We start from the raw sequence: 26,946 nt of genomic DNA, 5'->3' as shown, positions 1-26,946 counted from the left end.
TTGGGTTTTCTGAGGGGAAACATCTCTTTCAATTTAAAATATTTCTTACTACATCAAAATGAAAAGCTTCTGCACAGCGAAGGAAACATCAACAAAACTAAAAGGCAACCGACAGAATGGTAGAAGATATTTGCAAATGACACATCCAATAAAGAGTTAGTATCCAAAATAAATAAGGAACTTAGCAAACTCAACACCCAAAAAAACAATTGGATTAAAAATGGGCAGAAGACGTGAACAGACATTTCTCCAAAGAAGACATCCAGATGGCCAACAGACACACGAAAAGATGCTCAACATCACTAATCACCAGAGAAATGCAAATCACAACCACAATGAGAGATCACACAGTATATGTCTATCTCACACCCGTCAGAATGGCTAAAATCAACAACACAGGAAACAGCAGGTGTTGACGGGGATGTGGAGAAAGGGGAACCCTCCTACACTGTTGGTGGGAATGGAAGCTGGTGCAACCACTCTGGAAAACAGTATGGAGGTTCCTCAAAAAGTTGAAAATAGAGCTACCCTATGATCCAGTGATCGCACTACTGGGTCTTTACCCAAAAAATACAAAACACTAACTTGGGGATATATGCACCTCTATGTTTATAGCAGTATTACTTACAATAGCCAAACCATGGAAGCAGCGCAAATGTCCACTGATTGATGACTGAAGATGTGGAACATATATATAATGGAATATTACTCCGTCATAAAAAAACCGTGAAATCTTGCCATTTGCAATAATATGGATGGAGCTAGAGGGTATTATGCTAAGCGCAGTAAGTCAGTCAGAGAAAGACAAATACCCTATGATCTCACTCATGTGGAGTTTAAGAAACAAAACTAACAAAAGAAAACAAAAGACAGAGACAAACCAAAAAAATAGACTCTTCTTAACTACAGAGAACAGATGGTCACCAGAGGAGAGATGGATGAGGGGGCGGGGGAAAGAGGGGAGGGGATTAAGGGTACACCTGTCTCGATGAGCCCTGAGTGATGTATGGAATTGCTGAATTACTATACTGTACACCTGAAACAGAACACTGCACATTACACTGGAGGTAAAATTAACTTTAAAGAATATTTTAAAAATGCAATAAATATTTTGTAACGGAAGGAACCGACAAAACTGGTGAGAGTGACAACGAGGGCTCATGCGGCATGCACCTTCTGGAGAAGCCCTTACTTGTGATATCTGATTGTCATTTACTACGAGGTACTGCAAGGAAGGAAACATGGATGTTTTGTGCCCTAGAAAAAAAGGAGAACGAAGTTACACAGCAGAAGTGAAAGAAAGAGCTCAATTTATGAGGTACTGGGCAGGGGAGGGGAGCTAATGGTCTTATATACCAGTTCCAGCATCCGGAAAATGTATAGAAGAAATTCCAATGTCGGAAAGGATTAGTTGTTCTAATCTGAAATTAAAATGTTAAATTTGATTACAAAGCACAATAGAAAATGTGATAGGCTATCAACTGGACTGCATCTGTAATTTTTCCCCCCACACCCTAGGTTCTCATTCCACGTGAAATGCTTAGAAAACACCACAAAGTGCAGTTTGGGGCACGCGGAGTGGACTCTAGAATGTGTTCTGAGGGGGATTCTACAGTCACCTACCCATTCCTGGTGCCCACGGCTGTGCTACGTGCTCATGGGTCTCAGAGAGGAAAGAGACATAGTCTAATTTCCCAGAGGTTAATGAACGAAGACTTTTGACATCAGCACCACGGCCAAATTATTCATTCTTCAGTTACCCAGTGCAGACGTAGACTACAGCGTATGCGTTTCACAGGGACATTCTCCACATGAATTCAAATAAAAGTGTCCCAACAGGAATCACTCAGTTTGTGAATTCCATCATCATATTTCCACTGAGAAAGCAAATATAGCATATGATCCATTCACTAAAAATTTCCTAAGCACTATTGCAACTGGCATTTTAGGAGCAAATTACCTGGGCAGATAGGCTATTAGAAGCAGCTGATTTTCATCAATTAATTGATTAGAGGAAAGGTCTAATAATTTGACCATCTGTAGAACATCAGCCGGCCTGTATGGAAAACAAAAGCATTTCAACATGAATTTAATCTCTTAACTGTTTTCAAAGATATGGCCTTAAAATACCTGCGTTTAGTGTAAAGGCCAGGGCGAGGCAGGAGGCAGGCGGAGAGCACCACACAAGGGAAACATGGGGGGGGCCCTAGTGATGATGGAAACGTTCTGTATCTCGACTGGACCGATGGCAGGACCCTGGCCGTGATATGGTACCGCAGCTCTGCAAGATGTTACCGAGGGGGGGGATCTGGCTCATGGGTACAGGGAATCTCCGGGTATTCTTTCTGGTAACTGCATGGGAATCTCAAATTATCTCAAAATAGAAAGTGTAATTGGAAACACTGCAGGGTCACCTGGGTGGCTCAGTCAGTTGAGTGTCTGACTCTTGGTTTTGGCTCAGGTCAGGATCTCAGGGTCGTGGGATCGAGCCCGGAATGGGGCTCCACGCTCAGCGCGGCGTGGTCCCTCCCCCTCTGCTCCTCCCCCACTCACCTGCTCTCCTCCCCTAATTAACAGATAAATAAAATATTTAGAAACAAAATAAAAATAAGAACACCTGCATTTGCCTGTATAACAAATAGTTCCGTACAGTAAAATCTCATTAACTTGAATCGTTCAATGAGAATTTGTTGTAAATTTGCCATGTTTAGTTTTAGTAATAATTTAATGATAATCTACAAAAGAGAAAGACAACTTATTTAATTTACTTAAGGAGAACAAGCTTTTACATATACTTTGGTACACCAACCTTAAGCAGATAATGCTAACTAAAATGTATTATTTGAAAAAATAATAAAATAATTGGGGCGCCTGGGTGGCTCAGTCGTTAAGCATCTGCCTTCGGCTCAGGTCATGATCCCGGGGTCCTGGGATCGAGCCCCGCATCGGGCTCCCTGCTCCGCGGGAAGCCTGCTTCTCCCTCCCCCACTCCCCCTGCTTGTGTTCCCTCTCTCGCTGTGTCTCTCTCTGTCAAATAAATAAATAAAATCTTTTAAAAAATAAAAATAATAAAATAACTAAAATGCATTCTTTGAGCCTTATAAAGCATCTCCTAAAGAAGCTCCATTTAGAAATAGAAGTTAAATATATTTCTGTGAAACTAATAAAATTCTTGTCTTCAAATATATTTAACTCAAGGCTCTCTCTCCGATGGGCTTTTCCTCAATTAGAACCAATAATCAGTTGGCATCCTACTTTGTGAAGAATAAGCATGTTTCTTAATTCTTACTGGCAAATCCTTTAAAAAATCAGTGTGAGGCAGCATTGAGACCATTTATGTATTCAGACTAAATGGTGACACATGCACATAAGTAAACCCTTGTTACCTTTCTGAAATGAAAAGATCATTAGACTTGAGGTACAGCTCCTCAAGGACTGGCCATCCAGAGGCACACCGGAGCACCTAGTGCATGGGTGACAAAGTATTTCAATGACACAGGAGCGTGTATAGAGTCTGGTAGCTGTGAAGGCATCCTCCGGGGAGGTCCTGAACTGTACGAGGACCTAAAAAGCAGACACGCAGACGGGCACCGCGCACACTCTCATTATGTGACACGGTTTGCCTCAGCGAAGGAAGGAACTTGATGTTAAACACGGTTGCTCAGTTCTTAATGCCACCCCGGGTGTGTAAAGGATACACTCATCAGACGGCGTTTCCTAACAACTATTTCTATATTTTTCTCACTTGAACTTCACCATCTCTAGCACCTGAATTTCTATGTGCCCTGCCTGTTCTCACGCTAAATCTAAACCCACCACCGACGAAGGAGCGCAAGGGCACACGCGCACCAGGAAAGGTGACTTGCCTCTAAGGGCGGCGCCTCAGTGGCATTTCACAGATGAAGGACTTTGCTGGGGAGGTACTTAGCTGCAAAAATGGAATATTCTGGGCGTGTGAGGTCAGTTCACCTCTGACAGAAAATAGCAGTGCCAGATAGAAGTTCCAAATGCTGCCGGGCAAAGCAGCCACGAGTCCACTTTTGAACCCAGCTGTACACGAGGAACAGTGGACTCTCACAGCCAACTTTAAACAAGAAAAGGATGCGAGAATCTTCTGGCAGCTCTGCCTCGGAGCACTTGCGGGAAAACTCGGTGAGCTGAAGTCTCCATCAACAGCTAACTCGAGGGCTCTTTAAGTTCAGCGTATGTTAACTGCACCTCGCTATGGAGTGCCACCGTCCAGAAAGACACCCCAGAACAATCCAGAAGGAGCCGAGAGAGAAAATCCCAATCCCAAAATATAAAATTCTACTTCACTACAATGATTCTGTAACTCCATTCTGTGAGGCAGTTTAAAGAATCTATTATTTGGATAATAGGATGATTAAAATCAAGTCACAGTCGATCTTAAATTTCTTATTTCTGGGTAATAAACCAAAGAAATAGGATTACCTCTGCCCATGTTATTCCTGTTCGGTTAAGGACTAAAACCTTCAGTGCAGGAAATGTTCCGGTTCGAGACGATGAACCCGAGGGAAAGCGGAGTTTATTCTCACTGTGTAGACAAAGAAGTCACAATGTGTTGATTCGCTGCTCCCAGGAGGCCCGAGTGAAAGTCTCCAAAAGCAGCAATTTGGGATTTAATATGAGGAGTTTTCGACCTTGAAGTGAAATTAATTCAAAACCAAGGAGTCCAGGCTACCTCATTTTTAGTATCTGCGATACACAACTTTTTGGTATCTGACGTGCACAGATGTTCTCGGAGGACCGAGGCAGCTGGCTGAGCGTAAGGCTCAGGCGTTAGGAAGGTCAGCGTCCGGCTCACAAGGCTCTGGACCCCGCAGAACTCGGCGCCCTCGGCGCCCTCTCACGTGTCGTGCTGATATGCTGCCCCGGGGCTACAATCCTGCTCCTCCAGAGTCTCTAAACCACTGTCTTGCTATCAGGGTGGACAAAGTCAATCACTGCCTTCTCGATGCTCTCTTGTGATCCTCCTCTCAGGAAATGCTCAATCCTGAGTCATTGTGAAGGAAGGTACCATGAAAACACATGAGCCCCTATTTCCAGAAGAGGAGGCGCCAGGGGTCAAAGGACACCTTTTGCCCTATTTGGAGCCCGACTCTCCGCTCCGCCTGAACCTGCCTGAGCCAGGTGCGACCCACCCGTCCATGCGAGGCTGGCTCGGGTACTTTCATACTTTCGGCCTGGCTGAGGCCTCGGGGAATCAGGTTCTAAGACTGAAACTAACCAAGGGTTTGAAGAGGCCTGGAAAACGGTGCCATCAGTGAAACACGCAGATTGGTGGACAATCCTTATCAGAACTGAAGGAAACAGCATATTCCAAACAAGTGCTCATTCCTACGGCAACTAAGCGCCAGAGGCTTCAGGGTGAATAAGCACTTCTCACAGCACCTCTCCCGCTCCTCACTCAAATATCAACTCCCCCAGAAGGCCCAGCCTTCGTGGTTAGGCCCACAAGAGACACAAAGATCTCCCAGCTCAACAGGCCAACCCACCCCCAGCCAACCAAAAGTGAAAGACCCCCCCTTCCCCCCGCCCCCCAGAAAGGGGCACCTAGCTAGCTCAGTCAATAGAGCCCGTGACTCTCCATCTTGAGGTTGTGACTTCGAGCCCCACTTTGGGGTGGAGAGCTTAAAAACAAATAAGTAAAGGGACACTTGGGTGGTTCAGTTCAGTGTCCACGTGTTGTGATGAGCACTGGGTGTTCTACGCAACTGATGAATCATTGCACACATCAAAAACTAATGGGGACGCCTGGGTGGCTCAGATGGTTGGGCGTCTGCCTTTGGCTCAGGTCATGATCCCGGGGTCCTGGGATCGAGCACCACATCGGGCTCCTGGCTCAAAGGGGAGCCTGCTTCTCCCTCTGCCTCTGCCTCCCCCCCTGCTTGTGCTCTATCTCTGTGTCTCAAATGAATAAATAAAATCTTAAAAAAAAAAACAAAACTAATGATGTACTATATACTGGCTAACTGAACATAATAAAAAATAAATTTAAAAAAGTTTCCAATTCTTGATTTAGGCTCAGGTCATCATCTCAGGGCCGTGGGATCCAGTCCCAAGTTTGCGCCTCACTGGGTGTGGAACCTGCTTAAGATCCTCCCTCCCTCTACCCCTCCCCAAACTCGAGTGCACTCAAAAGAAAAAAGAAGAAATTAAGTTTAAATACCACTAAGCCATCTCCCCCTCATTCCCACAGAGATGCCGTGAGGGAAGGAGGAGAGGTCAGGGGTGACAAAATGGATGCCCAAGAGTTCATACCTGAGATTAAGAACTTCCAGGTGTTTGAGCTGATCAGCAATATCTAGGACTTCATCCCACGAGGACAACAGGTTTCTTGACAAATCTACTTTTCTGATATCTCAAAGCACACATTAAGGAAGAGTAATGCAGAAAGATTCACACAAGACAGAACAGTCATCCTGATGGACACCTGCTCACCGTGGTCCCTGTGATTTCCCTCATCCTGGGAGTCGGGCTCTACACTGCTGCCCCTCCTGACTGGACTTTCCCCCAGAGGCTTACTACTGTCACTGCTTTTTGGGTGTCCCTAGGGTGTATTGCTGCACTTGTCCATGGGTTTCATCTGCTGATGGGTTAGCCGCGATGGCTCCCTCTACCTAAGGTCAAAGATCCCACTTTTACTGGCCAAAAAAAAAAAGAACAGCCGTCACCTCTGAATTCTGGAGCACGGATCTTTAACATTTTTAAGTCACCCAGCTCTTCATTTAGAAATGAAAACGTTCACTGTCATCTGCTGCAGACTTGAGACAAACATCTACAATCAAGTAAGAACCAAATGTCCTACCCAGTGCCAAACCATTCTTGCGGTATCCAAAAAAAAGAGAAAAGAAGAACGATGGTGAGTTTGCTTTATTAAGCGCCTACGGTGCACGCACGGGCCTTGACCCGGGCACTCCTTCCAGTGGCGGCCTCACGGTCACGCACGCACCTTCTTCTGTAACGCATCATTCTCTGCACCACGGGAAGCCCCAAGTCACTAGCGGCACTTCCAGAGCGGACGACAGGGGTAAGCGTGGACAAAAGTTCTAAGTGCTAAGAATGATTTGGGAATTCAGAGAAGGAGAAACCAGCAGGACAGAGAGAAAAAGGCACCCGAGCTGAATGTCTCAGGGCAGTGTGGTGCCACCAAGAGGGGGTGCAGCTCAGAACCCCCCGGGCAGAGAGATGGAAGAGAAGCCTGGGGCAGGACTGGAGCCGCTGAAGGAGGATCTTACACATGACTCTGCTATGCTGGGAAACCAGTCATTCTTCTTGTCCCACGACTGCCGGGGGGCCAGGAGCAGAGCAGCGAACTCAACAGTCACAGTCGGGGAGACGGCGATACGCACGTGCCGCTGCAGTATGCCACGTACAGACACAGGCTCAGAGAAGCAGCCGAGGATGCAGGAAAGGGGTGTGTGGGTACATTACATATGCTGGTCGTGGAAGACTGTCTTCGCTGTGAAGGTGCCATCTGAGCAGAGAACCACAGGAAATGAGGAAACGCCATCTGGGAGAAGAGCATCCGGGCAGAGAGAACGACACAAGCAAAGGCCCTGAGGTTAGAACGGGTTTAGGTAAAGGGAGTGGGAGGTGCTGGAAATGAGGGCACAAAGGCTGCAGGGGCCAAGGCCACGCCACAAAGGGTCTTGCAGGCCACTGCGAAGTCTGGACCACAGGGTTTGTTAGCAAGGGTAGGGGTCCAGTCCAGTAATCCTTCACTTACTCATACTCTCCACCGTGGAGGCTCAGATTATAAACACACCTGCTAGTCTATCCAGAGCACACAGACCGCCTGCACTCTGAAATCAGCTCTAAACAACTGGCAGTTGTCACGAGTGCCCCTCACATGCATGCACGCACAGGCCAAGCAGCTCCGGGCACTACACGGTCCCGCCTCTGGTGCAGAGCCAGCTAGCAGAGCAGGAGGCAGGTCATCCCCCCTCCGGGGGAGCTTCCCAGCTCGGCAAGCTCAGGGCTCCCGCAGCCTGACGTCCTGGCAGAGGGAGTGACCTCAAAGGGGGCCACCCGAAAGGGACAACTGGATTAGACACAGACAGTACTTCTGCTTCAGGCAAGAACTCAATCAGCAACTGGAAGACATTCATCACTGTACCTGCAAATATCAGCCGTCACTTGATCATCTCACGAAACCGCATTTCTTCAAGACTTGGGGGACGTTTTCCCCAGGAAAGGACAGCATCGGCAAGCAAGATGCGGGCTCCCCAGGACCCTGCTGACAACTCTGAGCAACCAAACCCACCTACTGGCCACATCTCTGATACGCTGAAAATACGTCTTGAACCACCCAATTCCCAGTCTTCTGAAATCATTCAGTAGTCGGCTGGGCAGATCACAGAACGTTCCAGACACCACCGTGGCATCCTGCTCCTTACCAAACTACTCCATCGGCTTCGCTTCCCCTAACCACGGAGGATGGGACCGCGCTGGCCCAGCTCGCTGGGGCCCATGGAGGGGCTGCTCACGGGCAAGGTGACGAAGTCCCGACTGAGGGCGTCAACCCCGCAGACACACTGGCTGAGGAGCTCTGCTCTAATTTCTGTCACCACAAAGCATGCACCACAGGGATAGCTAGAAACAGCTGGCTAAAGACGGCTGCCCATTTGCCATCTCTTCCCTTGGAGAACATGGATTATAAACTATCTTTGGCATAAACTATTACACAGAGATTAGGCAGGCTTAAAGAACTGCGAGAAAACCTTTGAAAGTTCGAGAAAGTTTCTTTCATTTGCCAGGGGGATTTTTCTTTTAAACTTACCTCCTATGTTTTTAGTTGTGGACATGAAAGAATATAGGGCAAACACAAACAGAAACCACTTCTACAAGAAGGTAGAGAAAAGAGATTACAAGTTTTGGAAGGGCCTGTTTTGAGCTCCTGTGACAAACAGCACCAGCGGTATGAAACAGGAGAGTATTTTGCGCGCTCACAGGAAGGCAGTCCAGGAGGGCTGGTGCGGGGGCCCCGGGGTGCCGGTGAGGACTTTGCCTCCTCTCTCCCTGTCCACACTGGACGCTCTGCACACAAGATGGCTGTCAGGCCCCAGGCACTCTGTGCGCGCTCAGGAGCAGGGTAACGGCTTGGGGCAGAAGGCAGACGCCAGCCACGTGTGTCCCCATGTGAGGAGCCCTGTCCAGACACTTCTGCTTCACATTTCCTTGGCTGGGGGGGAGTCACAAGGCCTCACCTGAAGGCAGAAGGGTCCGGGAAGGTGAGTAATTTCCCGGGGTGGCGACTGGCCCCGGGAAGATGCAGATGCCCTGAGGAAGAAAGTCGGGGAGAACAGACACCGGTGGGCTACTGGCCGCGTCCAGCACGAGCGTCAAGTTCAAAGTCAGGTTTGCAGTGAAAAGGATACTAGGACATGCTTTGGCAATTGTTCCTCTGTCACCGGCACAATTCACTGCACAGTTCCTCAGAGAAATTTCTTGCAACTTGCTCAGCTGACTGCATGGAAAACATATAGTTCACACGTATGCATAAACATGTACACGGCCACTGGCCCTTTAAAAAGTTAAAAGGCATTTCATATAAGAAGTTACCAAAGATAACCAGTACCGGTACCCACCAGCCAGTTTCAGAAATAAAGCTTTACTAAAAGAGACGAAAAAGAAAGCGTTAACACACACTACAAATATAACCGAAGTCCTTCGTGCCCCATTCCAGGATATTCCTTCCCGCTCTGCTCCCCCGCACTGGGTGCTTGTTTAAATTTAAGCATTTAATAGTTTTACTACACATTTCCATATCCCTAAACAACCATAGCATTTTATCTACGATGAAACTTGATATAATGCGGTACAGCATTTTAAAGCTGTGGAAGCTGCTGTATCTACCCCCCCCCCAAGCTACCTCGCCCAACCGTATATTGTTCAGCAGTGAGATTCAGCTACGTCAACCCATGTGCTCTAGAGCATCTGTGTTCACATCTGAGAGACCACAATTACTTTATTTACTCCTCCGCTGACATTGAGATTATTCCCAGCAGGGCTGAAGTAAACACTCTCGTATGTTTCTCGCACTCACATGTGAGAGTCTCTCTAGGGTTGTATCCTGGAGGGCGTGCCGATCTTCAGCTTTACTAGACAATCTCAGAAGCCATGTTTTAAGCGTAGAGGATCTGCATGAATCCCAATCCCACCGCTTCCTTGGGCCTTAGGGGCGTTAGAATCTCTGTGCCTCGGATTCCACAGCTTTAAAATGCTGTGGTTTACACACTTGTTCAAGCAGCATTACCGCTGGCGCCCAAGGGGGGGGGAACAGCCCAGATGTCCATCGATAGATGAATGGATAAACTAAGTGTGGTATGTCCATCCAATGGACTATTACCCAGCCTTAGGAAGGAAGGAAATGCTGACATACAACACAACGTGGGTAAACTTGAGGACATTATGCGAAGGCACAGAAGCCAATCACAAAAGTAGGATTCCACTTATGTGAGGTCCCTAGAGGAGTCAACCTCACAGAGACAGAAAGTAGCAGGGTGGCTGCCGGGGGCTGCTGTTGGAGCGGGACAGAGTTTCATTTTGGGAAAGTTCGAGAGATGGACGGTTGAGGATGGCTGCACAACACTGTGAACGTACTTAGCGCTACCAAACTATACACTTAAAAATGGTTAAGGTGGTAAATTCTGTATTGTGCTTTTTACAATTTTTTAAATGCTATAATTTAGTACTGGTGAAATCTCAATACTGCCTGACATAAGTTTTTATAAGTATTTATAAAAGCTTGTAAGTATTTATATAAATAAATAAATAAATAAATAAATAAATAAATAAAAAACTGACCACCTTTGGGGGAAACACTCCAAACAAAATGCCAGGCATGTGCTATTACAGTCATGAGAAACTGGGGGAAAGGCAGCAACAAAGGTCTAGGGCAGAGGCTCCCAAACTGGCTCAAGTTCACAGTGCCCTTGGTGTTTTCAATCGTTTTTTCAGTGTGCCCGTAAGTCAAAACAAAACAAAACACACCGCAGTTTACATTTAGTAAGTAGTTAGGGCCACACAATGTAATAATTATGTGTGTCCTTCAAACTGAGTGTCAGTTGGGCCCAGCACAACTTCCCAAATCCTGGAATCAGACTGGATATCGCTACCTTCATTTCTTGTATCACGATGCTTTTCAGGAGATACTTGCTTTTTATCACAGGAACACCAAAAACCCAGCTTTGCAAGCATGGGACACCAAAAAAAGGATTTGTAGGGTTATCACAAAACTGAACAACCTCAAGCTAATAGTTTGCTCCGTGTCCAACAGAGGCCACTGTTTCCCTCTAAAATTAAAAATATACCGCTGTGCCTGCTGAGTTGGCTGCAGTGCCCAGGGAAACCTTGCCACTGAGCTTAGGAACCCGGTTCTCAGCACAGACCTCACTCCAGAGCCAAAGCCGTCTCCAGGAGAAGTCATACATACTGGTTTTTATTGGGGTTTTTAAAATTCCGTTTCCATAAGTCTTAGTGGTGCAAACTCAGAGCTGGTCAGCTGGATATCATTAAGGAGATACCGTGATGGCTTCAAGTGGAGGATTCTTTCACTCCTTAACACTGGTGACCAGTATTCACCCACAGTCTCCCGTGTTAGCCACAGCAGGTCTAACAGCTTAGGTATTGTTTCGTAAAGGAGGAGACTCAGGCTTAGAACTTAGAAAGTGTCAGAGCTAGAAGGTGGCTTAGCTAACATCTGAACCCAGCCTGACTCCAACACTGGGTCGGTTCCAAGGGAAACACTAGCTAACTATGGAATGCCATGATACTCCAGTAGTTGGGTCATGCACCAAAAGAATTCATGAGTTATACAGTCGTTCATAAGTTAGGGGAGGAAAATGTGTTTGCAATTTTCACAGAGCCATGGTATTCAGATTAACCAGTAAGAAAAAATGTGCTTCTTTTGGGGTAAAAGATGTTTCAATGTTTGCACCTTTTTTCCCCCCAATAGTTGCATTTTAAATGGGAAGATGAAGCAAAGAACTCCAACCCGATAAAGCACATAGTTCTTTAAATCCAAGTAAACCAGTAGGATCAATAGCAAAAAAGATCCATGAAAATTATCTCTCGGTGGTAGCATGAGTCACGACTTCCTTTTGTTCAATTTCTATTTTCTAAATTCTCAACAGAGAGTGTAAGCTGCTTTGTAATTAATGGTCAAGTTTGTTTGTTTGTTTGTTTTTAATCTCGATTTACTCTGAGTTTTCCTCCTTCACATAGTTTTTATTGAAAAAAATCCCATATAGGAAGAGTATATGCATTAGCCTACATCAGTACGCATCTCAGTGATTTTAAATAAATACACACAGGTTACCATCACCCAGATCAAGAGACACATCCCTGGAACTCGGGGAGTCCTCTTTGTGCCCCTGACCCTTGCTTCCTCCCCTCAAAACCACCTAGCCTGACTTCTAACACTATTGATCAGTTGAGGCTGTTGTTGACCTTCATACAGACAGAATCATTCAAGGTGTACTTCCTTGGGCTGGACGCTATGTTAATGAGGTTTCACCCATACTGTTGCAGCGAGCAGTAATTTTTGCTCACATTCACTGCCACTGAATGAATACAGCATAATTCATTTATCCATTCTATGTTTATAGGTATTTGGATGGTTCCTCTGAGTTTTTTGTTATCGTTGCTAAGGCTGGTCACCTATGCTAAAAAGCAGAGGTATCCAGAAATGAATTTATTCTTCAACACGGTCACCATGAGCACTTTACATCTGGTGTCATGTTAAGTCTTCACAATAACGGCAAATAAGATAGCAAATAAATGGACTTAAACAAAACCACAGTTTATTTCACTTGAGAGGCAGAGAAAGTAAAAGACGCCAAGTGGCTACAAATGTACTCTCCATTGTGGCCACCAGGGGGCACTACTAGGCCACCCTGTCCGGGTCCGGGTCAAACACCACTGCCCTCACCGTCATCTGGAAGGTTCTTGTGCAGTTGTGTTTTTGTGGAACATCAGCTTCTACTCACTGTGATTCAGCCTGTGCATCGGAGTGGGCAGAAGGCCTCTTCACAGAACCAGTGTACAGAGAGTTTCAGAGAACGGAATGTTTGCACTCAGCAGCTTTATAAGGCATTATTTAGTGTCCCTCAAACTGCTACATAATAATTTGGGGTACTTCTTAAAAGCAAGAGCCCATGGTATTCTGATCCAGGTCTAGGATGGGGCCCAGGATTCTGCAATTTCACAAGCACCCCAGGGAAGAAAGGGTGTGCGTCCAGAGATGGAAATCAACTCGGTTCTAGATGGGCCCAGCATGCCACATGGCAGGTAACAACTTAGAGCTCTGTTTCCCCTTCTGACTTATCACCCTGCTAGAAATGTCACCATGAAATAGAAAAGGACCAAAATGTCAATCTCAGTTACTTATTAGACAGAATGGCTGGTATAAATATTAGTGACGGGCAAACTCATGTTTTAATTCCAATCCAGAAAAGCCCAACAACCCTACGCTAAATTAAGAATTTTAATTTCCCCGAAGACTCAGTCCTCGGATTCCTCTGATTTCAATCTGCTGTTTGTGCAGGAAGGACAGACCAACTTGGAGGCAAAGTTTTGAGTATCTACATACAGTCCGCTGAACTTCAATTCTGAACAGTGATGAAACTGTCAAAGTCAGTTCTGCCATCAAGCCTACGTACCTTTGCTGTTTTATAATAGAGTCAAACCCAATAGCTTCCACAGGTTTCTTTCCAATTATAACGATTTGCTCATTTACATCTTCCTCTGGTCCATCTTCTAACACATAGCGATTCTTCACTGCAGTGAGAAAGTCCACTCCAAAATTTACTTTGTTGGGACGAATAAAGGATCCTCCTGTTGGGTGCCTGGAAAAAAAGAGAAATAGAACAGATAAAATATCATCAATGGGGACATTTAAATAAGATGACACATTCAAGGGGCGCCTGGGTGGCTGAGTCGGTTAAGCATCTGATTTGATTTCGGCTCACATCGTGGTCTCAGGGGTGTGAGATGGAGCCCCATGTCAGGGAGTCAGCGTGAGGATTCTCTCTCTCTCTCCCCCCCTCTTCCTCTGCCCCTCCGCCAGCTCGAACACACACTCTCTCTCTCCCTCTAAAATAAATAAATCTTAAAAAAATGTTTTTTAAATGACACATTCGAAAATCCTTTAGAAACTGTCAGTCTGCCACGAATGTAAAATATCTACATTTACAAATCTGTTTATAAATATAGTAGCAAAAAAAAGCAATTACAAATTTTTTAAAGGTTTTATTTTTATGTAATCTCCACACCCAATGTGGGGCTTGAACCTATAACCCTGAGCTCAAGAGTTGCACTCTACTGACTGAGCCAGCCAGGTGCCCCAGCAATCACACAATTTCAAAAAATAAAGAAAAAGAAATTATCATCCACCAGAATGGCCATAAATGCAATGTTCTGAAGGTGTGCAAAATTTTCTCTATGCTGAAAAGTCAAAATCAGCATAAAAGGGAAAGTAATATACAAACGTATAATCGATATGATTGATCAAAAAGGGTTGTGAACTTATACAAGCATAATAAGTCCCAACAGATAAACAGACAAGAAATATGGGACAATTCACATAATAGGAAACAGAAGTATTAAATCCACAGGGGAAAGTTTTACCTTGCTCATAATTAAGAAATGCAAATTCAAATAATGAAACTCTTTTCAACAAAACTGGCAAAAATAAAGAAAAATCCTTACACCTCAAAGATTGCAAGGCCGGGTTTGGTTTTGATTGTATAATCATACTCCTGAGACCTTGTCAGCAGGCAATAATTTAGAAATAAAAACAAAATTGCATTTACAAAGATGCTGTATAATAGCATTTATTTGTAACTGAGAAACTCTGGAAACCATAAAAAAGCCCAGCTGGATAGGAGCTATTAAGTAGACCAGACAGATGTAGTCATTAAAAATTCTAGCTGTAACACTTAATAAAATTACTCACAAAATAATGTTGAGATTTCTAAACACTGAACCAAATTGTACATGACACAGCTACAGAGGAATCACATCTACAAAGATTGAATGACACAAAGATGAAAACATTGTGGGGAACAGACTTAGGTACAAAATCTGAAAAGTAACAAACTTGAACTAAATACATTTTAAAAGATTAAATATGGCTCCGTTGGTTAAACTTCTGCCTTCGGCTCAGGTCATAATCCCAGGGTCCTGGGATCGAGCCCCGCATTGGGCTCCCTGCTCAGCTGGGAGTCTGCTTCTCCCTCTCCTGCCCCTCCCCCGGCTTGTGCTCACTCACTCTCTCTCTCTCCCTCTCTGTCAAATAAATAAATAAAATCTTAAAAAAATAAAAGGCTAAATATGGGGCTAAAAGAGAGAATGTGGGAAGAATTCTACAGAAATATAGGATATTTCACCACAATTTCTATTCGGGTTTTAGAGCAATTTTTAGTAGATTTAATATTAAGACTAATCATTACTGTATGTAATGACCACTTTGTCAGGCTTTTCAAGAGATTCAAAATGGGTCTCTGGACCCCTTAAATTTCAGGCTTCAGCATTACATCATGGCAATGAGACCTTATTTTCAGGATGATCTAAGTAACCACTATAAAGCAGTCATAAATGTTACTATCATTTGATCACTTAGGAGAATGATGAAATACATATATTGCCAAAAATTATAAACACTATTTCAGCTCATAACCTTTGACTCTTAAAGAAATCAAAGCTAGCTAGAAGTCACCATAAGTAAAAAGGATGAAAACTCAGATTGATAAATTTCATCCATATAAACACACACTTTTCTAAAGTGGGTCCACAGAGATGACCAGAGTGTAAAAGGGGTTTGTGATCCCCAAAAGTTAGAAGTGATGCCACGGGTAAGAAGAAATGGCCCAGAGGTCGTTGGAACCCCAGTGTGCAGTCCTGGAAGCCAGTGAAGAAAGTGGACAACCAGCTCCAGCGTTAGGGAAGGGTGCAGGGTGACAGCTGAGGCTGGCCACCGAACCTAGCGCCTGCAAGTTAACCGTGGTAGAAGCCGTGGGGCAGCAGCCCGGAGGGTGAGTTCCAGACACTGAGAGGACAGGGGGCCCTGGCTACTCTCGCCCCAAGGGGCTTTACTGCAAAGGGGAGAAGAGCATAGGGCAACAGCTGCAGGAACACAGGGTATCTATCAGAAGAGGCAATGTCTGATGATGGGTGGGCATATCAGATCTGTGTGCTGCTGAGAATAATCCAGTGGGGAGGGGAGAACCGATGATGCAGGAAATTAAATTCTATGTTGCATTAAAATCAAGTTCTGAGTCTGTACAGTATGTTTTGATATCAGAGGATCACAGACTACCCGAAGCTTCCAAGAAAATGTTACATTTTAACCCTAGGAAAGGTTCATGTTGTAAAAAACAATTCTGGGAGCGCCTGGGTGGCTCAGTTGGTAAAACTTCTGCCTTGGGCTCAGATCATGATCTCAGGGTCCTAGGGCAGAGCACTGTTAGAGCTCTGCACTCAGCGGGGAGCCTGCTTCTCCCTCCCCTTCTGCTCCTCCTCCCCCTCTCAGGCATGCTTGCTCTCAGATAAATAAAGTATTTTTAAAAGATTTTATTTATTTACTTGTGTGTGTGTGAGAGAGAGAGAGAGAGAGAGAGCATGAGCAGGGAGAGGGGCAGAAGGAGAGGGAGAAGCAGGCTCCCCGCTGAGCAGGGAGCCCGATGCAGGACTCAATCCCAGGACCCTGGGATCATGACCTGAGCTGAAGGCAGATGCTTAACTGACTGAGCCACCCAGGCGCCCCTAAATAAAATCTTAAAAAAAAAAACAAAACAGTGCTGTTTTAAGAAGCACAGTTATGCTACTCAGCTAAAGAGATCAAATACGGCCACCATCATTTTTTTAAGAGTTCAAAGGGATCTACTTCAGAGATCATCTAGGTTAGGACTTCATAAACATAACCTAACCTTCTAAACATAACATCTAAACATAACCAGAAAGTTCTCTGAAAATCTTACCAGATCCTAGGAATCTGCTTGTTTAGAACAGTGCTCCAGGGCATTCTGACATCGGTGGGCCTCATGTCCCACCTTAAGAAACTCTCATCTAATCCAGCCCTATTTCAGTTGGGGAAACTGGGGTCCACTGTTACAGGTATCACAGCCGTGACCAAAAACCTTGGACTTCTAACGACTAGTGTACTATCCTTTCCCACATTTCTGTGCGGGCTTATAGATACAAATCAATGCTTTATTTTGGTAAATTAAACACATTCCCTAAGTTAAATTTCAAATCAACATGTATCTTCCCTTTTTTTTTTAAGTTTTATTTTTATTTAAGCAATCTCTACACCCAATGTGGGGCTCAAACTTACGACCCCAAGATCAAGTCACCACACTCTTCCGACTGAGCCAGCCAGGCGCCCTGACAGATACGTTCCTAAGATGGGAGGCAGAAGCAGGATGGGGGTGGTACAGCTTTGGAGTCGGACAAGCCTGGGATCCCTCTGGGCTCCATTACCTACTGGCTATACGACCTCAGGGAGGCGGTTTTATGTTCTCAGCCTGAGTCTCCTAATCTATCAAGCCCTATCAAATGAGGTTATTTATAAGGACTAAATAAGCCATAAACCATCACTATATTGCCTAGCATAAGCTTTTCTATACACACACATCAATGCAGCAGTCCTTTCTAAACAGTATTGTATCTAATATACCATTAAACATAAGCCAACATCTTCTGAAATACTGGGATATTGCAGAAGCCACACTCTCTACACTCAAGCAGGGGTTGCCAAATGTGCTCAGTTGGGCTCCTATGGTGTCTAATATCAGTGACATCATGACATAACAACTTCACCCGTATGGACTATGTACGGTTTTGCTAGGAAAAACTACAGTTACTAACATATGCAAGATAAAGATCTTACGCAACCTCAGGCAAAGTTGTTCTCCACTGCTACGTAAAAACTGCCCCAAAGCATAGTGGCTTAAAACAATGGTCTGCTATTTCTTGTAATTCTGTGGGTTAGCTTGGCTCAGCTGAGCTGCCCTTGTTTCTCATGGGGTCAGGTGACACGATCCAGGTGACTGCACTCAGCTGGGAGTCAGCTGAGGCTTTAACAATCCAAGATGGTTCCAGTGAGATGACTGGCACCTGAGCTAAATTGGCTTGCAATCGCGGGGGGCTGGTTGGGCCTGTCTTCTGCATGTGGCTGTACAGTTTTCCCAACACCATTTGTTAAGAGACTGTCTGTTTTCCATTGGATATTCTTTCCTGCTTTGTTGAAGATTAATTGACCATATAGTTGTGGGTTCATTTCTGGGTTCTGTATTCTGCTCCATTGATCTACATGTCTATTTTTGTGCCAATATCATACTGTTTTGATCACTACAGCTTTGTAATATAACTTGAAATCTGGAACTGTGATGCCTCAAGCTTTGCTTTTCTTTTGCAAGGTTGCTTTGGCTATTTGGGGTCTTTTGTGATTCCATACAAATTTTAGGATTGTTTCTTCTAGCTCTGTAAAACATGTGGTTGGTATTTTGATAGGGATTGTGTTAAATGTGTAGATTGCTTTGGGTAGTATAGACATTTTAACAATATATGTTCTTCCAATCCATGAGTATAGAATGTCTTTGCATTTCTTTAGGTCATCTTCAATTTTTTTTCATCACTGTTTTATACTTTTCAGAATATAGGTCGTTCACCTCTTTGGCTAGTTTTATTCCTAGATATCTTACTGTTTGGGGGGCACTTGTAAATAGGATTGATTCCTTAATTTCTCTCTCTGCTGCTTCATTACTAGTGAATAGAATTGCAAAAGTCTTCTGTACATTGCTTTTGTATCCTGTGGCTTCACTGAATTCGTGTATCAGTTCTACCAATTTTTTTAGTGGACTCTCGGTTTTCTATATAGAATATCGTGTCACCTGCAAATAGTGGAAGTTTTACTTCTTCCTTGACAATTTGGATACCTTTTATTTCTTTTTGTTCTCTGACTGCTGTGGGGAGATGAGTTAAATAGGTGATGGGTATTAAGAACTGTGCTTGTGATGAGCACCAGGTGTTGCATGGAAGTGCTGAATCACTATATTGTACACCTGAAACTAATATTATACTGTATGTTAACTGACATTTAAGTAAAACCTTTAAAGAAAAAGAAGTCAACTTTTTAAATAAGCATTTACTCAATATAAAACATCTCATGGGTTGAACATAATTATATTCCATATATTTAAGAAACATGTCATTCAAAATAGAAGGAGTGATAAAAAACTTCCAGGACAAACAGAAGCTAAAAGAATTTGTGATCACCAAACCAGCCTTACAAGAAATATTGAAAGGGATTCTCTAAGCAAAGAGAGAGCCCAAAAGTAACATAGACCAGAAAGGAACAGACAATATAAAATAACAGTCACTTTATAGGTAATACAAAGGCACTAAATTCATATCTTCCAATAGTTACTCTGAATGTACATGGGCTAAATGCCCCAGTCAAAAGACAGGGTATCAGACTGGATAAAAAAGAAAAGCAAGGCCCATCGATATACTGTCTGCAAGAGACTCATTTTAGACCCAAAGACACCTCCAGATTGAAAGTGAGGGGTGGAAAACCATTTATCATGCTAATGGACATCAAAAGAAAGCTGGCGTGGCAATCCTTATATCAGACAAATTAGATTTTAAACTAAAGACTATAATAAGAGATGAGGAAGGACATCATAATCATATCATAATTAAAGGGTCTATCCAACAAGAAGATCTAACAATTGTTAATATTTGTGCCCCTAACATGGGAGCACAAGCCAATTAATATCAAAGAAACACATGGACAACAATACAATAATAGTAGGGGACTTATCACCCCCCTCACTGCAATGGACAGATCATCGAAGCAGAAGATCAGCAAGGAAATAAGGGCTCTGAATGACACACTGGACCAGATGGACATCACAGATATATTCGGAACATTCCATCTTAAAAAAAAAGGAAGACACATTCTTCTTGAGTGCACATGGAACATTCTCCAGAAGAGATCAAATCCTGGGTCACAAATCAGGTCTCAACCGGTACCAAAAGATTGGGATCATTCCTGGCGTATTTTCAGACCACAATGCTTTGAAACTGGAACTCAATCACAAGAGGAAATTTGAAAAGAATTCGAATACATGGAAGCTAAAGAGCATCCTACTAAAGAATGAATGGAGGGCACCTGGGTGGCTCAGTCGTTAAGCATCTGCCTTCGGCTCAGGTCATGATCCCAGGGTCCTGGGATTGCGCCCCACATTGGGCTCTCTGCTCCACGGGAAGCCAGCTTCTCCCTCTCCCACTCCCCCTGCTTGTGTTCCCTCTCTCACTGTCTCTCTCTCTCTCTCTGTCAAATAAATAAATAAAATCTTTAAAAATAGAAAGAAAGGAAGGAAAGAAGAAAGAAAAAGAAAAGAAAAAGAAAGAAAGAAAGGGTCAACCAGGAAATTAAAGAAGAATTAAAAAAATTCATGGAAACAAGTGAAAATGAAAACACAACTGTTCAAAACCTTTGGGATGCAGCAAAGGCAGTCCTAAGACTATAGGGCTGTATACTACAAGCCTTTCAAGAAACAAGAAAGGTAGGGCAACCCTGTCAGAACCCCTGTTACTCTTGACAGCTTTTTCTGTATCTTCACTTAATAAATTCCTATCACTTACTCAAAAAAAAAAGAAAGAAACAAGGAAGGTTTTAAATACACAACCTAACCTTACACCTAAACGAAATGGAGAAAGAACAGCAAACAAAGCCTAAACCCAGGGGGAGAAGAGAATTAATAAAGATTAGAGCAGAAGACAATGAGATAGAAACCAAAAGAACAGATCATCGAAACTAGGAGCTGGTGCTTTGAAAGAATTAAGATTGATAAACTCCTGGCCAGACTTATGAAAAAGAGAAAGGACCCAAATAAATAAAATCATGAATGGAAGAGGAGAGATCACAACCAACACCAAAGAAATACAATTATAAGAATATATTATGAGCAATTATATGCCAATAAATTAGGCAATCTGGAAGAAATGGATGCATTCCTAGAGATGTATAAACTACCAAAACTGAACCAGGAAGAAATAGAAAACCTGAACAGACCCACAACCAGCAAGGAAATTAAAGCAGTAATCAAAAAAATCTCCCAACAAACAAGAGCCCAGAACTAGCTGGCTTCCCAGGAGAATTCTACCAAACATTTAAAGAAGAATTAATACCTATTCTGAAGCTGCTTCAAAAATTAGAAATGGAAGGAAAACTTCCAAACTCATTCTGTGAGGCTAGTATTACCTTGATCCTAAAGGCAAAGACCCCACCAAAAAGGAGAATTACAGACCAATATCCCTGATGAACATGGATGCCAAAATTCTCACCAAAATACTAGCCAATAGGATCCAACAGTCCATTAAAAGGATTATTCACCACGACCAAGTGGGATTTATTCCTGGGCTGCAAGGGATTTATTCCTGGGCCGCAAATCAATCAATGTGATACACCACATTAATAAAAGGACAAGAACCATATGATCCTCTCAACAGATGCAGAAAAAAAGCATTTGACAAAGTACAGCATCCTTTCTTGATTAAAACTCTTCACAGTGTAGGGATAGAGGGTACATACCTCAATATCGTAAAAGCCATCTACGAAAAACCCACAGCAAATATCATTCTGAATGGGGGGAAAATGAGAGCTTTTCCCCTACGGTCAGGAACACGACAGGGCTGTCCCCTATCACCACTGCTTTCAACATAGTATTAGAAGTCCTAGCCTCAGCAATCAGACAACAGAAAGAAATAAAAGGTATCCAAATAGACAAAGGAGAAAAACTCTCACTCTCTGCAGATGACATGATACTTTATGTGGAAAGCCCAAAAGACTCCACCCAAAATTGCTGGAACTCATACAGGAATTCAGCAACATGGCAAGATAGAAAATCAATGCACAGAAATCAGTTGCATTTCTATACACCAACAATGAGACAGAAGAAAGAAAAATTAAGGAGTCGATCCCATTTACAAATGCACCCAAAACCATAAAATACCTAGGAATAAATCTAACCAAGGAGGCAAAGGATCTGTACTCAGAAAACTATAGAATACTCATGAAAGAAATTGAGGAAGACACAAAGAAATGGAAAACATTCCACACTCATGGACTGGAAGAAAAATATTGCTCTATAAAAGCTGGGTATTAAGCTCCATACTTGGAGAATAGCTGCATACTTCCTGTTTCATCCATCTGCCCAATCTCCCCTTCAGCAACTTACCTTGACTAAAACTGTCAATGGTTAAAAAAAAGAATGCCTATGCTACCTAGAGCAATCTACACATTCAATGCAATCCTTATCAAAATACCATCACCTTTTTTCACAGAACTGGAACAAATAATCTTAAAATTTGCATGGAACCAGAAAAGACTCTGAATAGCCAAAGGAATGTTGAAAAAAACAAAAACAAAAACAAAAACCCAAAGCTGGTGGCATCACAATTCTGGACTTTAAGCTCTCTTACAAAGCTGTAGTCATCAAGACAGTATGGTACTGGCAAAAAAACAGACAGATAGATCAATGGAACAGAATAGAGAGCCCAGAAATGGACCCTCAACTCTATGGTCAACTAATCTTCGACGAAGCAGGAAAGAATGTCCAATAAAAAAAGTCTCTTCAACAAATCGTGCTGGGAAAACTGGACAGCCACATGCAGAAGAATGAAACTGGACCATTTCCTTACACCATACACAAAAATAGACTCAAAATGGATGAAAGACCTAAATGTGAGACAGGAGTCCATCAAAATCCTAAAGAAGAACACAGGCAGCAACCTCTTTGACCTCAGCTGCCGAAATTTCTTGCTAGACACATCGCCAAAGGCAAGGGAAACGGGCAAAAATGAACTGTTGGGATTTCATCAAGATAAAAAGCTTTTGCACAGCAAAGGAAACAATCGGCAAAACCAAAAGACAACTGACAGAATGGGAAAAGATATTTGCAAATGACATATCAGATAAAGGGCTAGTATCCAAAATCTTTAAAGAACTTATCAAACTCAACACCCAGAGAACAAATAATCCAAGAAATGAGAAGACATGAACAGACATTTCTGCAAACACATCCAAATCGCCAACAGACACATGAAAAAGTGCTCGACGTCCCTCAGCATCAGGGAAATACAAATCAAAACCTCAATGACGTACCACTTCACACCAGTCAGAATGGCTAAAATTAACAAGACAGGAAACGACAGATGTTGGTGAGGATGTGGAGAAAGGGGAACCCTCCTACACTGCTGGTGCAAATGCAAGCTGGTGCAGTCACTCTGGAAAACAGTATGGAGGTTCCTCAAAAAGTTGAAAATGTAGCTACCCTATGACCCAGCAATTGCCCTCCTGGGTATTTACCCCAAAGATACAAATGTAGGGATCTGGAGGGACACCTGCACCCCAATGTTTATAGCAGCAATGTCCACAATAGCCAAACGATGGAAAGAGCCCAGATGTCCATCAACAGATGAATGGATAAAGAAGATGTGGTATGTACACAATGGACTACTACGCAGCCATCAAAAAAATGAAATCTTGCCATTTGCAACGACGTGGATGGAACTAGAGGGTATTATGCTAAGCGAAATAAGTCAATCAGAGAAAGGCAATTATCATATGATCTCACTGATATGTGGAATTTAAGAAACAGAACAGAGGATCATAGAGGGAGAGGGAAAAATAAAACAAGCAGAAACCAGAGAGGGAGACAAACCATAAGAAACTCTTAATCTTAGGAAATGAACTGAGTAAAAGGAAACGAACTGAGGACTGCTGCAGGGGAGGGGTAAGGGAGGGGGTAACTGGGTGCTGGGCATTAAGGCGGGCACGTGATGTGATGCCCGCAAGGTATTATATGAGACTGATGAATCACAGGCCTGCACCTCTGAAACCAATAATACGTGTGTTAATTAACTGAATTTAAATTTAAAAATGTTTATATATATCTCTAAGAAACATACCAAGTTAAAAAAAAAAAAAAAGGCAGTATATGAGCACCCCCAACATGGTATTTGCCATCTGGATTCATGTAGATCAAATCTACATAGTAGAGACGATCAAATCTTAACTGCTTCAAATCACAAATTAAGAAATCGGGGGGCGGGGGCGCCTGGGTGGCTCAGTTGTTAAGCATCTGCCTTCAGCTCGGGTCGTGATCCCTTGAGCCGAAGGCAGATGCTTAACCAACTGAGCCACCCAGGTGCCCAAAATTCCAGACAATTTAGAACAATAGTTTATATACCTATCTAAATGTATACAAACAACTAGGTTTCGCATGTGAGCAACTGTTCCTAGAAACTCACATTTATGAAATTGGTTTTAAGAACTAGTGAAATTTGGGGGGCACCTGAGTGGCTCCGCTGGTTGAGATTCTGACTTGATTTCGGCTCAGGTCATGATTTCAGGGTCCTGAGATTGAGCTCCACATCGGGCTTGGCACTCAGTGGGGAGTCCGCCCAAGATTCTCTCTCTCCCCCTGCCCCGCCCCGCCCCTCGCCCACACACATGCTAATAAATAAATAAATCTTTAAAAAAAAAAAAAGAGAGAAAGAAGGATGCCTGGGTGGCTCAGTCATTAAGCGTCTGCCTTCAGCTCAGGTCATGATCCCGGGGTCCTGGGATCGAGCCCCGCATCGGGCTCCCTGCTCGGCGGGAAGCCTGCTTCTCCCTCTCCCATTCCCCCTGCTTGTGTTCCTTCTCTGTGTCTCTCTCTGTCAAATAAATAAATAAAATATTAAAAAAAAAGAGAGAGAAAGAGAGAGAGTCCCACATCAGGCTCCTTGCTCAGCAGAGAGCCTGCTTCTCCCTCTGCCTGCCAGTCCCCCTGCTTGTGCTCTCTGAAAAATAAAATCTTTAAAAAATAATAAAAAATAAAACATTAGAAGATTTTTAAAAAGAACTAGTAAGATTTGTAATTCTAGTGAAATGAAAGTATGACATTTGTGAAATAGTCCTGGTTTGCCTTAAAGGAATAAAATGGGGGGAGGGGATGTGGAAACAGAATAAGGAAGAACTGTTTTTCTTTTTAAATTTTTTTTGGAAGATCTATTTTTCAAATATCATGTGATTTAAATGAAAAAACAATCCTAGAGGCAGCAATCAGACAAGAGAAAAAAAAAATAAAAGCCATCCAAATTGGTAAGAAAAGTAAAACTGTCACTATTTGCAGATGACATGATACTATATATAGAAAACCCTAAAGACTCCACCAAAAAAACTATCAGAATAAATGAATTCAGTAAAGCTGCAGGATAAAAAATTAATATACAGAAATGTCTTATGTTTCTATATACTAATAATGAAGTAGCAGAGAGAAATCAAGAAAACAATCCCACATAAAATTGCATCAAAAAGACTAAAATACCTAGGAATAAATTTAACCAAGGAGTGAAAGACCTATACTCTGAAAACTGTAAGACGCTGATGAAAGAAACTTAAGAGGACACAAACAAATGCAAAGATACTCCATGCTCATGAATTGGAAGAATACATTAAAATGTCCATTTTATTACCCAAAGCAATTGACAGATTCAATGCAATCACTATCAAATTAGCAACAGCATTTTACACACAACTAGAACAAATAATCCTAAAACTTAAATGGAACCACAAAAGACCCAAAATAGTCAAAGCAATCTTGAGAAAGGAGAACAAAACTGGAGGTATCACAATCCCAAATTTTAAGCTATACCACAAAGCTGAACTAATCACGACAGTAAGATATTGGCACAAAACAGACACATAAATCAGTGGAACAGAACAGAGAGCTGGGGCGGGGCGGGGGGAAGAAACCCCAGTGATCAATCTATGACAAAGGACACAAGAATATACAATGGGGAAATAGCAGTCTTCTCAATAAAAGTTTAAGAAAACTGGACAGCTACATGCAAGAGTGAAACTGGGTCACTTTCTTAGACCATGTACAAAAATGAATTCAAAATGGATTGAAGACCTAAATGTAAAGCCTGAAACCACTAAACTCCTAAAAGAAACATAGGGAGTAATCTGTTTAACAGTATTTTTCTGGATATGACTCCTGAGGCAAGGGAAACAAAAGCAAAAATAAACTATTGGGACTACACCAAACTAAGGAGTTTTTGCACAGGAAGGAACCCATCAACAAAACAACACGGGCACCTGGCTGGCTCCAGTGGTGAAGCATGCAACTCTTGATCTCGGTGTTGAGAGTTCGAGCCCCATGTTGGGTGTAGAGATGAAGGGAAGGGAAGGGGAGGGGAGGGGAGGGAAAGGGAGGAAAGGAAGGGAAGAAAGACAGGGAAGGGAAGACAGAAGGAAGGGAAGGCAGAAGGAAGTTAAGACAGACGGAAGTTAGGGAAGAAGGAAGGAAAGAAAGAGAAAGAAAGAAAAGGAAAGGCTACCTACTGAATGGGAGAAGATATTTGCAAATGACATATCCACTAAGGAGTTATTATCCAAAATACATAAAAAACATACAACTCAACACCAAAAAGACCCAAATAATCCAACTAAAAATTGGGCAGAAGATTCGAATAGACATTTTCTAAAGCAGACCTACAAATGGCCAACAGACACATGAGAAGATACTGAGCATCACTATCAGGGGAATGCAAATCAAAACCACAATGAGAGGTGCGCCTGGGTGGCTCAGTCTGTAGAGCATGCAACTCTTGATCTTGGGGTTGTAAATTCGAGCCCCACGTTGGGTGTAGACATTGCTTAAAAATAAAATCTTAGGGGCGCCTGGGTGGTGCAGTCAGTTGAGCATCCAACTCTTGGTTTCAGTTCAGGTCATGATCTTGCGGTTGTAAGTTCAAGTCCCATGTTGGGTGAAGAGATTACTTAAAAATAAAAATCTTTAAAAAAATTAAAACAAGGGGCGCCTGGGTGGCTCAGTCGGGTAAGCGTCTGCCTTCAGCTCAGGT

The 26,946-nt window shown here is 43.1% G+C and overlaps 1 protein-coding gene across 2 annotated transcripts in view; it reads right to left on the bottom strand.

The window, feature by feature from the left end:
- Positions 1-26,946, bottom strand: part of TBCE (tubulin folding cofactor E) — a 70,310-nt gene that overhangs the window by 5,928 nt on the left and 37,436 nt on the right. For both annotated transcript variants that reach the window (XR_003609495.2, XM_028104472.2), the window contains exons 4-11: positions 13,686-13,871; positions 9,402-9,490; positions 6,283-6,382; positions 4,453-4,555; positions 3,387-3,463; positions 1,961-2,056; positions 1,357-1,421; positions 1,193-1,257 (exon numbers count right to left, since the gene is read on the bottom strand). Coding sequence is in view for 1 of the 2 variants with exons in the window: in XM_028104472.2 (XP_027960273.2) it covers positions 1,193-1,257; positions 1,357-1,421; positions 1,961-2,056; positions 3,387-3,463; positions 4,453-4,555; positions 6,283-6,382; positions 9,402-9,490; positions 13,686-13,871 (781 nt within the window). In the remaining variant the exon portion in view is untranslated. The remainder of the gene's footprint in view (positions 1-1,192; positions 1,258-1,356; positions 1,422-1,960; positions 2,057-3,386; positions 3,464-4,452; positions 4,556-6,282; positions 6,383-9,401; positions 9,491-13,685; positions 13,872-26,946) is intronic.

The sequence above is a fragment of the Eumetopias jubatus genome, unplaced genomic scaffold (assembly GCF_037043125.1).
Source record: "Eumetopias jubatus isolate StellerSeaLion01/CBP00866 unplaced genomic scaffold, mEumJub1_p1.0 scaffold_17, whole genome shotgun sequence".
NCBI lineage: Eukaryota > Metazoa > Chordata > Mammalia > Carnivora > Otariidae > Eumetopias > Eumetopias jubatus.
The sequence above is the reverse complement of the archived record's forward strand: the minus strand, read 5'-3'. Positions and strand labels throughout refer to the sequence as shown.